This window comes from Panicum hallii, chromosome 5, assembly GCF_002211085.1.
Source record: "Panicum hallii strain FIL2 chromosome 5, PHallii_v3.1, whole genome shotgun sequence".
Lineage (NCBI taxonomy): Eukaryota > Viridiplantae > Streptophyta > Magnoliopsida > Poales > Poaceae > Panicum > Panicum hallii.
Window position 1 is genome coordinate 17054618 of NC_038046.1, and position 13132 is coordinate 17067749.

The 13132-nt window shown below is 49.7% G+C and overlaps 3 protein-coding genes across 3 annotated transcripts; all 3 read left to right on the forward strand.

The window, feature by feature from the left end:
- Nucleotides 1-5587: 5587 nt before the first annotated feature.
- On the forward strand, nt 5588-7889 carry LOC112893733 (mitochondrial outer membrane protein porin 3). The gene is made up of 6 exons (XM_025961199.1): nt 5588-5739; nt 5853-5920; nt 6511-6621; nt 6764-6853; nt 6963-7171; nt 7289-7889. The coding sequence occupies exons 1-6, from the start codon at nt 5697-5699 to the stop codon at nt 7593-7595; spliced, it is 828 nt and encodes a 275-aa protein (XP_025816984.1). The 5' UTR covers nt 5588-5696; the 3' UTR covers nt 7596-7889.
- A 476-nt stretch (nt 7890-8365) lies between these two features.
- LOC112894899 (caldesmon-like) lies at nt 8366-9620 on the forward strand. The gene is made up of 2 exons (XM_025962744.1): nt 8366-8565; nt 8669-9620. Exons 1-2 carry the CDS (start codon nt 8463-8465, stop codon nt 9352-9354), a joined length of 789 nt encoding a protein of 262 aa, XP_025818529.1. The 5' UTR covers nt 8366-8462; the 3' UTR covers nt 9355-9620.
- A 1862-nt stretch (nt 9621-11482) lies between these two features.
- LOC112894900 (16.6 kDa heat shock protein-like) lies at nt 11483-12357 on the forward strand. Its single transcript, XM_025962745.1, has 2 exons — nt 11483-11727; nt 11813-12357. The coding sequence occupies exons 1-2, from the start codon at nt 11583-11585 to the stop codon at nt 12178-12180; spliced, it is 513 nt and encodes a 170-aa protein (XP_025818530.1). The 5' UTR covers nt 11483-11582; the 3' UTR covers nt 12181-12357.
- The last annotated feature ends 775 nt before the right edge of the window (nt 12358-13132 follow it).

Below are 13132 nucleotides of genomic sequence, written 5' to 3' on the forward strand. Positions count from 1 at the left end.
CGGAACATCCTACGCGTGATTAAGCCTAACTAACATGAAAGATAACGATACGCTAACCCAAAAAGAGGCCTAAAAACCGACTAACAAGTCGATTCCCGGAACGATCCCTCGTTAGATCAACGTAAGGCACCAAACGTGCAGCCGGAACATTCAACCCGTTTGAAGGGCCTAATTATACGGATATCAAACCAATTCCTTGTGGAACAAAGAATTACCATAACAAATTAGATCTACTAAGCGAAAACAGAGCAAAGTGCTGCCCCTGCGCCTGGGATCACGCACAAGGACAGCTAAACGATTATGAACAGCAAGCAACATAGATCTATTATACAAAACCGATGCAGCATCATAATCGTTCGAGATAACTAGTGTTACTCGCCATCAAAAACGCTTCAGTACGAGTAACACAAAGGTAAACAGATAAGCACAATGCTGCCCCGACCATGCGGAACATGGCAGGAGCAGCATGTCAATTACCTGGAGAAAAACCCTTGGAAAAGGGGTGGCGATGCGCCGAGAGTTTGCTGTGAATGTTTTCGATTGATTTTATTGAATCTCACGATGCATATTTATAGTCCGAAGACTTGATCTTTTCTAACTAACCCTAGCTGATTACGACACAATCTCTAACTTACTGTATTTAAACTATCCTTATTAGATACACGGCCATCCTAGCCCTTGACGTGCTCGTACAGAAGCCGATTCGCAGACCATTACGATGATTTCCTTCAGCCCATGTTGCTCTTGGCCCATCTCTTAGCCCAATCAAATTATGGCGATAACACATATGTGGTTGGGGCCTCGGCGATGAAGCTCAGGACTTTCTGCGGAGCTCCGCGGAGTCGGTCCAGCAAGGATCGCCCGTATGCTGCGCCGTCATCCTGCGGATCCACCACTTCAACCAGCTGTAGGGCGGCCACCCTTAGGTCCTCCAGCTCTTTTTGGCACTGCTCTTTCTCTTCGCCTAGCGTCTTGATCTGCTGAAGGCACCCGATGAACTGCTATTCAGTGTCAGCGATCACCTTCTGCAGCTTCTCGATGTCATCTGTACAATGATACAATATATTCTTCACGTCAGTAAGTAACTCTTCTTTATAAATTAAGAGTTTCTTAACCTCTACGGTGACGACAATGTTTCAAAACACAAGATCAAATGCTAGAGAAAAATACTCGATCATGGAAGGGACTTGCCTTGATGCGCTTTTTTCTGTTCCTTGAGTTGTTCTTGGAGCTCGGAGTTGGACTTCTCAAGATTATGGATGTCATTCTTGAGTAGCCATGTTTCCCGTGTCCGCTCCTGTTTCAGCTTGTCGAGCTCCTTGCGAAGATAGATGTTCTTTTGGAGTTCTTCCTAGATGTGTCTATCTTTCGCTTGGAGCTCCTATAGGCCACTCTCGACTGCTTTTAGCTTCTCAGATTTTTCTTGAGAGCGTTTGGCCACATCCTATACAAGGGGGAAGACTGAGAAGACGAAACAAGTTGACAAAACATAATGGCAGAAGAGCAGTCATGCCTTACCAGGGTAAATTTGTACATCTCCTTGGAGATCTTCTGGAAATATCGCATGTTGTCGATCGTGAGGAGAGGATCATCCAACAGATCTTTGGTGATGATGTTCTTGTACCCTCTCCCGGACACCAGCAGAGCTCCAGGGCTGCCAGAAGTATCCGCAGCTTCTTCAATTGATGGTTGCGGGGCACCTACAAGTCGCAAGAAGCATTCAAGACACGAAGCCTGCGATCTAAGCGGTTACCCGCAGGGGGTTAGACACTTACCTATGCCATCCGCAGGAGTGGCATTGGTGGCCTCGACTTGTTCATCACCACCAGCGCTCGCTTCGAGTTGCTGGGGCTCGGGAGGTGGTGGGTCGGGCAGCATCGCGTCCTCCTTGGGGGCTGGCGGCTCGGAGGCTAGAGTAGCCAATATAGGCTCTGGCTCGTCCAACCCCAAAGCAGACGAAGTCCTAACAAAGCAGAGTCAGATATAACATCAAATAAGTTGAAAGAACAAACGATACATTATGACGAAGGAGCTGCACTTACAGTTTGGATTTCTTTATGCCGGACTTCTTCAGTTTCAGTGCCCGTGGTTTTACAACCACGGTACTCATTGTCGGTGTTTAACCGGCTGCCCAGCGAGGGATATACCCAAGATGGTAAGTTTTGGGTTAAGTAACGCCGAGATCAGGAACTCGAAGGTGCAAGGAACACAAAGCTTAGACAGGTTCGGGCCGCAAGATGCGTAACACCCTACGTCCTGTATGGTGGTTTGTATTGCCTTTGGTATAGAATGACCTAATGATCTCCTATTTTGAGGGGGGTCCCTGACCTCCCTTATATATCCGAGAGGCCAGAGTTACAAAGATGCTAACCAACCCCCATCGAGGAATCATACCAGAACATATCTCGAGTAGATCCTCTCCGTGTTGGTTAACTCTATCTCCTATTTAAATGGGATAAATAAGAGATAAACAAAATGAATAAGAGATAAGACGGGCTTAATCTCTTAGACTACGTAACATGCCCAGCCCGGTGGCCCCGGGTCTGACACTCATTGCCGGTGGCGGGGTCACACCAGCCGAGGGCGCTGGATGCCCCGGCGAGGTACCCGCCACGGCAATGGTTATGACTCCTGCAGATGTAGTCGACGGGTCCGTCCCAGCAGTTTCTGCAGAGTCTCCTGCTGGAACATCATCCCTAGCAAACGCGGTCCCGACCATCTTTCGGCACTTGGGGTCGGGAGAAGAAGAAGAAGGACTACAACACAGACAAAGTTAGCATCCAACAAACACAAGACTTGATAATTCTACAAGACGACGGCCCCATACCTGGTGGGTTCGACTACGTTGGCTTTACGCTTGCGCACCACCTGATGACCCCGAGGGACTGATGGCAAAGCTTCCACCAACTCCACGGATGATCCGGGGGAGTTGTTCTTGTTCGCCTTCCCTTCGGTTGCCCTCTCCGCCGGGGGGATCTCGCTTTCAGTTGTCTCGCCGCTGGGCTGATCGTCAGACGATTGAGCCTTTTTTGCTTCAGCTGAGGCACTGGGAAGAAGGTGGTGTGGTTGGGGGATGTTGGCTTGTGGCGGATAACTCCGGTACAATGCCATGTGTCCCTACAGAGGATTTTAAATCAGTAGAAGTTCCAGAACAACGAAAATTTTGCCAAGAAGTCAAAACCTTACCGGCTCTAGAGGATTTTGCGCTGAGAACAGCTCCGGGACGTAGGGCACCGTGTTGATATCCAGCAGCACCCGCTTGACTCGGATGAGCGCAGCATCGTCGATTAATTCCTCTGCGCACATCCGAGATGGGTCTTCAGTACCCATGTACTCGAAGCCTAGCGTATGGCGCTGCTGGATTGGCTGGGTTCGGCGTCTGAAGAATGAAAATATTACTGACGCGCCGGTCACTCCTATTTTCTTATGGGCTGCTATTTGAGCAAGCAGCTCATCGACTTGGTCCATGTCCTCCTTGGCGAGCTCGGTGTTCCACTCCGGCCGCAGAATAGGGGGCTTACCCGACCTTTTAGGGAGTTGGGGGACATGGTTTACAATGCAGAACCAATGGTTTTTACATCCAGAGATGTTGGAGGGGAATTTGTAGGAAAGATATCTATCACCAGCCTGTTGCCTAAGCTGGACGCCGACGCCCCCCACAATGGATGGATTTTTGGAGGTGGGTTGTGGTTTTACCCAGAAAAGATAGCGGAAAAGATCCCAATGGGTTCAATTACGAGGAAAGCTTCACAAAAATGGATGAAAATAGCAATGTGGCAGATAGAGTTCGGGTTGAGATGATGGAGCTCAAGCCCGTAGAAGTAAAGAAGGCCACGGAAGAAGGAATAGGTGGGGAGTGCCAAACCCCTTTCAGAGAAATGGTAGAATGAGACGATTTGGTCTAGATTCTCCATGGGAAGAGTTTGGCGAAATGAAGGGCGCTAGTTAACGAGATTTTTCTCCTGAAGCAAACCCTCAGAAACAAGACGCAGAAGGTCATTATTGGAGCACTTACTATAAGTCCACTCCCCAGAAGGCAGCTCCGATTCCTTCCCCTTCCCATCTTTCTCGTTGGATCTCTTGGGCGCCATTCTAGATCTATTTGCCACGAGCTGCTTTACTCGCGTGCGCTCAGGGGCTGCAGTGAAGGGGCGGTGAGCTTTGGCTACATTGGGGCTTGTTCAAGGGGGTGAAGGCGGAGCACGGATTTGATTGGGGATTCAGAAATTTCTCGGCGGATTGAAGATTGGAAGCATAGGTTTTTACCTTAAGTTACCGCGGGGTTAAATAACCAGCGGCCAAAGTTGAAGAGTCGTCACAGGGAATATTCGGAAAATAAGGGGTCATTTGGTGGATTTTTAGATAAATTATTCGATTAACCATTTTTTCAGGGTTAATTGTCCCGAAAAAGGGGTCTTTCGAATTCCAAATCTAACTTCCATCATCTGTACCATCACACCAATTATTTCCCAAGGAAACATTTTTTTCACTGCATACCATGACCATTGGATCCTTTTTTTTTCTAAATCTGAGAGATTTGGATTCAAGACTCGGAGGCTGTGGGATACGTGGCATCAACTACTTATTTTTCGAATATATTCGAAGAGTAAGAAAGGAAGATTCAAGAGTAATGTGACTCTCAGCCTGATTCTTCGATTCAACCTAAGGCTCTAGGGTTACTCCATATGGAGTGCGATTTTTCATCGCACATCATACCAAAGAAGTAATTCGGGGCATGAGCACCTCATGGCTTCGATGCAGACAAGCTTCGATGCAGATAAGGAAGTACTCGAAGAAGAACTTCAAGACGGATCTTTAAAAGAAGCCGAAGACTACTTCGGAAGTACTCGAGGAGCCTGCATTACTCAGCTATAAAGAGCTCGGGGGCTTGTCAGACCCGGGACTACGGGACTGTGTACATAACGTAGTTCATATAGGAATAGGGGATAGGACATGTCCTATACCTTATCTGTGTTGTACCCTTATCTGTGTTGTACTCTGCTCGCATGCAAAGTAGGACTAGCCGATACAGAAAGAAGCTACTCGAGTTGTACTCGAGTACGATTTCTAGGCTAGTGTCGGACTAGGATTAATGTAACCCTGTCCTTCCGGATATATAAGGGCGGGCAGGGACCCCCTCAAAACACATCAACACCCAAGGCAATACAAACCACCAAACAGGACGTAGGGTATTACGCACATCGCGGTCCGAACCTGTCTAAAACTTGTGTTGCTTGAACCTTCGATTTCCTAATCTCGGCTTCACCCTACGTAAAACTTACCACCTCAGGTATACCACTCGGTGGGCAGACGGTAAAACACCGACACATAAATATTTATAGAAAAATAATGAATCATGGACACGTATAAGAAACAAAATAAAAGGAAGCTTACCTGCTAGTCTGTTACCGGCCTGTCCTCCTGCGCGCTGTCTGCTTGTAATTGGGCCGCGGTGGGCTGTGCGATTCCAGCTTTCCCATCAGGACCGCGACTCCGCCCGCCGCGACTGGACCTGGAGGTGGGTCCCGGAGGCAGCCTGGCCCAGCTGCCCGCCTCCGCCGTTTGCTCCCCACGGGAAACCAGAAGAAGATCTGTAGCGCCGTCTCCGTTTTAACTGGTCGCCGCCTCCGCCGCTGCCACCTCTCCCCCTCTCCCACCTCCGCCCTCTCCTTATCGCCGCCGCCCCCGCCGCCGCCATGGCACCAGGCCTCTACGCCGACATCGGCAAGAAGTCCAGAGGTCCCGCACGCCTCCTCCTCCCCTTCCTCTGCCCTCGATTCTGTTCCTGGTCGTGTTCTTCGTCGCCCGAGGACCGCCTGATCCTGACGCGTGTGGTTTCCCTTTGCCCGCAGATCTGCTGTACAAGGACTACAACACGCACCAGAAATTCTCCGTCACCACCTGCTCCCCCCACGGCGTCGTGAGTGCTCCTGCTCCCTCCTTCCCTCCCTCCGAAATCCTAATCAACCACCCCCTCTTCTCGCGTCTCCCCGCAACGATACCGCGATTTCGTGAGGTAGCGCTTGGTGGAGTGAATCGCTGCCCGATTCCATTCGGGACTGCCCAAATTGTTTGGAACGTCCACGCCCATTTCCAATTGGGCGATCGAGTGGGTCGCTCTTGTTGGTTCTGCGCAAAGAGTCGTCCCCCCACTGATCACTGTTTACTGTTGTGTACAATGTGGGCCGGATCTCATGCTTGGAGTCTCTATGTTTCTAGATTAGATTAGACGGCGAATGTGCAGGATCTGGAGTCGCATAATTACTGTGTTTCTGCGGTTGCCAAGTCATCATTTTCCTTCTCCCTCCCCAATGTTTTTCTGTAACTGCATAATGCATCTTTCTCTCCACCATGCAAGTATGCAACAAACCTTTAGTAAATGCGTGTGAGTTAGGGACTGTTTACCAAGTAGATGCACGTAGCGCTAGAATACAGTGTTGGGTCAGTGCATCTTCATATAGCACTTGTATTTTTTTTGCTCTGTGGTGATGATCTTGATTTTACATACAGGCAATAACAGCCGCAGGAACAAGGAAAAATGAGTCCATATTTGGTGAGCTTCAGACCCAGATTAAGAACAAGAAGTTGACAGTTGATGTCAAAGCAAACTCAGAGTCAGATGTACGCTGCAGTGCTATGCTTCTCCCTTTTTTTACACGAATCATGTTTCTATTTTGATGTTATGTATTGAACTGTGTTTAATGCCCTCATAATCTGCAATCGTTTGCAATATTTTCTGAGAGTTGGATTTTGTATCTTCCAGCTTTTGACAACAATCACTGTGGATGAGTTTGGAACTTCAGGGCTCAAATCGATTCTCAGCTTGGTTGTTCCAGACCAGAGATCAGGGAAGGTATGTTTCTAGAATCCTAAGGACCAAATCAATTGTCATTGTCTAAAGTGATTTTATCCAACATGGTGGCCAGTAATTAAAATGCTTCTCTTTTTGTCTGCCTTATCAGCTTGAGCTCCAGTACTTGCATGAATTTGCTGGTGTGAATGCAAGCATTGGGCTTAATCCCAACCCTATGGTTAACTTTTCTGGTGTCTTTGGAAGCAAAGCACTCTCAGTTGGCGTTGATGTTTCATTTGATACGGCAACTAGCAATTTCACCAAGTACAATGCGGCCCTGAGCCTTACCAATCCAGATCTTATTGCTTCCCTCCATTTGTGAGTATCTTTTCTCTTGTGAGCTACCATATGCTGATAGAATCACTGTAATTTGAACATTAGTTTTACCATGTCTTCAATTTTACTGTGGTGAATAATCATGAAACTCTTCATCAGGAATAACCATGGTGATACCATGGTTGCATCCTACTACCACTTGGTAAAGCATCACTCAGGCACCGCTGTTGGGGCTGAGCTGTCACACAGCTTCTCTAGAAACGAGAGTACGCTGATCTTTGGTTCTCAGCACTCGTTGGATCCCCACACCACCGTAAAGGCACGCTTCAACAACTATGGCATGGCCAGTGCCCTTGTCCAGCATGAATGGCGCCCCAAATCATTTGTCACCATCTCTGGTGAGGTCGACACCAAGGCAATTGAGAAGAGCACAAAGGTCGGTTTGTCCTTGGTGCTCAAGCACTGAGACACCGGACGTTTTGGGCTTCAGGATTATCCTTTTCAGTTTCAGTGGATTGGAATAACATGGGAAAACATGGCCCGAAGAAGTCATCTTTGTGGCATCATTTTGATCTTGAATTGTATTTGTTTGTTTTTCCTCCATGATCTGTTCCATAGGCAAATATTAGGATTGACCTTATGATTTAATTCTCAGCACCTTCTGTTAATAATCTCTGGTGATTGTGCAGATTGTAAAGCTTGTCAAACGTGTTGGTGATTGTTTGTTCAGAAAAATGTGATGGTGATTACTTGGCATTCATTTATGTGTTCATCTGTTGATCCCCTGATGCCATTCATGTGCTTGGATGTCTGCGGAAAATAAGTAGATGAAAAATTCTGTGCAGCCTGGCTCCGTTCCCCGTTCTCGAGAACAATCTAGTACTAAGCTAGCTTAACACGCCCCGTCTGAAGCTGAGCATCTGACGTGCGGCGCATGATAACGTTGCAGTGAAGCAGGTAGCCGAGGTGGCGTGCCGCTCGCCGAAAGGCAGCCGCAGGGCATGTACATGTCGATCCCTGGAGGTTCCCGAGCCGAGCCGAGATCCCTATCCCATCCTTCGCCCCCAAAACATTTGCTGCATACCCCTGCCTCAAAGGAAGCAAAATCTTTTCGTGGTGCCCTCAAGAAAAGGCTTGGAATGTGCGAGCGGCTACGCCACCATTGCTCACGGTCACAGGGTTCCTACGGCATATATATATGTATATCGTTCATCGATCTCCTCACGGCCACGGACCTGGGAACCTACTAGCCACCAAGCTCAACGCCATCAACGCCCCTGCGTGCACGAGAACACGCGCGGCGACGAGGTCAGTCTCATCGACACCACCGGCAATGGCGGCGGGCAGGCAAGCACCGGCGGCGGCGGAGAACGTGGACCCCGTCTACGAGTGGCTCGACGACGGCGACAGCTACCTCCTCCGCCTAAACCTCCCAGGTGAGGTGCAGACGTGCCTGTATTTTCTCGGCAGCTGACCTTGCACACGTTCAGAAGGAGTGCTAATTAACTCTGCACATTTTCGTGTTGGATCGAACCGAAGAGTTCAAGAAGGAGGACTTCCGGGTGCATGTGGACGGCGAGGGCCGGCTCACCATCATCGGCCAGCGCAGGCCCGCGCCCGGCGCCGGTGGCGAGGCCAAGGCGATGCGGCTCCACAAGGCGTTCCAGCTGCCCAACACGGTCAACCTCGACGCCGTCTCCGGCCGATTCGATGGCACCGTGCTCACGGTCAGAGTGCCCAAGCTGCAGCAAGGGCAAGGCGGGGAGGAGCAAGTCGCCGACGGTGGTAAGCCTCCAGCTGATCAGGAGGACAAGGCGGGGAGGGCGAGCTTGACGGGGAGAGGCAAAGAGGAAGACGACAAGGCCAAGCCCGTGGCGCCGCCACCCCCGTCGCAGCAGCAGCAGCAGCAGCAGCAACCGAGGGAGGAGAAGGTGGCGAGGGGCGGAGACCATCGAGACGATCAGGACGAGAAGGCGAGGGCCGAGCACGGGGAGAAGGTCGCCCGCGAGGCCGCGCGCAGGGTCGAGGCGGCGCGGGCGAGGGTGGCGGAGGCCAAGGCGAAGGCGGAGCAGGAGAGGCAGCGCGAGCACTGGAAAGAGCGCGCGGTGGAGGAGGGGCTCAAGCTGGCGGACGCGGTCAGCAAGAACAAGGAGGTGATCGCCGCGGCCGTCGCCGCCTTCACGCTCGTCGTCTTCGTCTCCCACAAGCTCTTCTCCAGGAGTTGATCGATCAAGCCATCCGTCCATGAATGGATGATCGAACGACGAGAAATCACTCTCAAGGCTTCAAGCCTTATTCGTGCACGTTCACACGATTGATCACGCCATGGATGTATATATATACAGAGATGAAAAATGTGTGCGTAGCATGGTCGTACATACATACGTGTAAACGTGACAAGGCGACATGTTGCATGTGCTGCTGATCGGCCAACTAATGTGCGAGTTTTCACTGAAAACTGTTCCAACGGGCACTCGGTTTGTCCATCTTATCTTTGTTTTCCTTTCCGTTCAACACAAGGGTGAGGCCACATTGACTTTCCTGAGTGCATATGCACCATGGTGAAAAACAAATTCCTAGTAATTGACTCAATATTTACCATGCAAGTTACATCAATTTTATTCTACGTGCACCAGAGTCAATTCAATCCTAGCTTCGCCCCTGGTTCAACATCTTGTGCCACCAAATGATAAAAAAAAATATAATAAAAAGTGAAGGTTCAGAATGTCATACTAGTGACATACCGACATGCCTAAGGGCTATATCATTGGAGACACATTAAAGTGACGGATGTTAAGTATCGGCTCTCGGCCTATCGTCTGTCACTTGTACTTGTCAAAAGTGTAGGTGTCCATTTTCAGCTGTTATCTTGATTTGTTTTCATGTAGCAAAACGTTTTGCTTGCCCCTCGCTCCAATACACCCGTGTTGCCTTTGACTCGGCATGCCAAACTTTGGCATTGAACGCAAAGAGCAACCAAATTTCGTGTGAATGCTAAATTTTGGTAACATCAGTGCGCGTAATAGGCACATATATTAGACTAACATTATATTACAAGATTCAAAACAGTTTCCAAGAGTTATTTGTGGGTGGCCGACGTGGGGTTTGAACTTTGTATTGTTTCCTCCTACTAATGGCGGACGGTGCTTTATTAGGATTGGTCCATTTCCCATGAGTGAAACGGAATCGCTGATGAAGATTTACCCGACCAGGCAAATCTGACGACTGCATAAAAAAAATGCAAGGGCCCCGTCGGCACATGTTAACTAATTAACCCTCAGCAAATTTTGCAGATCTAGTAGTGTAAGTTTCTCGTTCAACCATTGATCGAGCATCAGTAGCTCATCTACCATATATATTTACCAGACGATATGTAAGTATAGTACACACACACACCACTGCACATATCCTGCATGTGTCATTTCATAATGTGGTTGGTTATATAGGATCATCCAATCAGACATAATATAAAAGAAACAAAATCCACTTTACTTGCCCTAGTTACAACTTACAATGAAGTCCTAATAATCCCAGAAACTTTATAAACATCTATTTAGCCCCTTCACTTTTTCAAGACCAGTGCACTAGCTTGTACCTTTCGACTGAAGTCCAAAGCGGCTTTGCTGATGTGGCAGCGGTTTGAAGATATGGTGATGGTTTTTATCCAATGTGGCATGCAAAGTTCACAACCATGCCATCACCGCTGCCACGCTGTGGGTTAAGCACACCGGCCTTTACGTTTCATCCATTTTTCCCCAACTCCGTGCATGCTGCCGCCATATGGCAGGCTAACCTTCTCCCCACTTCATTGTTCTAGAGCAAAAGGTGCAAAGTCCACCGGTTTATAAAAATTTAAAAAGTGAGGTTAACCATACGGTTTTAAAGTTTAAGGGTTTATCCAGACTTTAATCATACTTACTCAGAGTACAGATTTACAATACTGCCTTCTTAGAGTTCGAGATTAATTAGACAATTACAATGTAGTGCCACTAGGTAAAAAAAAGATGGGTAAAAAACGAATATATAATAATAGAAGAAAGGGATATGCGATATAAGGAATCGGCCCTGCTTGCTTGAATGCTTGTCCACAACATCTGCCTTGGTAACTCGTTACTCATCCTTGTGTTTTTCTTGAGACGAGGGTTTGAGTAGTAGCGTGCCGCACGGGTGCCGAAAGCAAGGCACCGGCCGCAATAAAGATCCCTAGCCTTTACCCAGACGTCCACGACAAACTACTCCTAATTTTCCGCTGCAACCTTCAAGAAAAGCTTGGAATAACCAGCAAAACAGAGACACCAACCCGTAGCGCTACATATTTGAGCTGACCTAACGATTGTGTTGGGCCGTGGACTCGTCACCATCCATCCATCCATCGACCGATCACCGGCTGCAGGCTGCAGCAGCATCAGATCAAGCGCGACGCGCAACCACTTCTCTTGTCGATCAATCGATCATGGCCAGCAGCTGCAAGACGCAGCAGCGAGCGGCGAAGGGCGGCGCGGCGGCACCGGCACCGGATGCCTGCGTCGCCGACATCGACCCCAAGCTCGAGTGCCTCGACGGCGCCACCACCTACATCATCCGCCTCACCCTCCCAGGTAAATTTACGCGTACGCTTGTGATGGATGGTCCAGCAGATCGAGACACGCGGCGATGTCTCACCAGACATGTACGCACACGCAGGGTTCAAGAAGGAGGACTTCAAGGTGCAGGTGGACTCCGGCGGCCGGCTGACGGTCCGCGGCGAGCGCCCCGCCGGGTACGTGCGGTTCCACAAGGCGTTCCAGCTGCCGCAGACGGCCTACCCCGACGGGGTGGCCGGCCGCTTCGACGGCACCGTGCTGTCGCTCACCGTGCCCAAGCAGCCGGCCAGCGGCAGGGACATGGTAGTGGCGAGGCTGGCCGAGGTGAAGGAGTGCGCGGCGGGGGAGGGGACGACGACGTGGGCGGAGGCACTCGGCGGCAAGGGGCAGATGGTCGCCGCGGCCGTCGCGGGGTTCGCGCTCGGCGCGTTCCTCGCGCACCGGCTCCTGTCGGTCACGAATACCTAAGACGCGCCACGTAATAAGCGTGTGTACACATGTACAGAGATCTATGAAATGGATTCATGGAAAACGAAATTGTGTTAAATATCGATTCCTTGTAAAAAAGAAGTCATTCGAAATCCATTGCCTAAAAAATATTGAAATGACATTCATTTCACCATATATTTTGCTCACGCCCCGTCACTTTTGAGAGTCAATCCTTTTGAGATCTTTCTGTCATCCAGTTATCTCTGGACCGGGACGGATACACTCTTGGACTTCCTTTTGTCCATTTATCTATGTGGTATATAGTTTTTTCTTTTGCTATAACAGGAATGGTTCAAATATTTTTTCAATAAAGAAAGGTCCACATAGTTATGTCAGAGCTTACATACCTGCCCATGCGCACGTATAAGCCCACATCACCACGTCAGCAAATGGAGACAGGTGGCGCCTCATCGAAGGGTCGCAGGTTGCTACCCGACGAACAAACATCTTAAGCACGTGAAAGGTGACACGAAGGTCCTATTTGGCATAACATAGCTTCAGTGACGATCCAGATACCCAGGGTCCCAGCGGGCCCGCTTTCCATTGGTGACGGGTCCAGGGACCTGGGTCCCAGCGGGTCCACTTTCCATTGGTATTCTGGTTAGCCCAAGACCGCGCATGTAATGAACGACCGTCCTCGTGGGCCGTGACTTCATGCCCAGTCGGGGAAAAACATGGCTTGCATCCTCGACTGAGGAGACACTCGGGGACTTAGGTCCGTACCATAGCTCGACATCCCCCACCAGGCTCTATCTTACACGCGTCACTATCTCCGACCCTGCGCACTGGCGGGCCCCGGAAGCAGGTGCGGCGGATAAGAATGCACGCTGAAGTCAACTTGCCGTACGGGGCCAACCACTCCCTCCACGGGGTTACAGTCCCCCTTGATGCCACAGCAGGAGGATACTATTCCACCTACCCGTCCTCACGA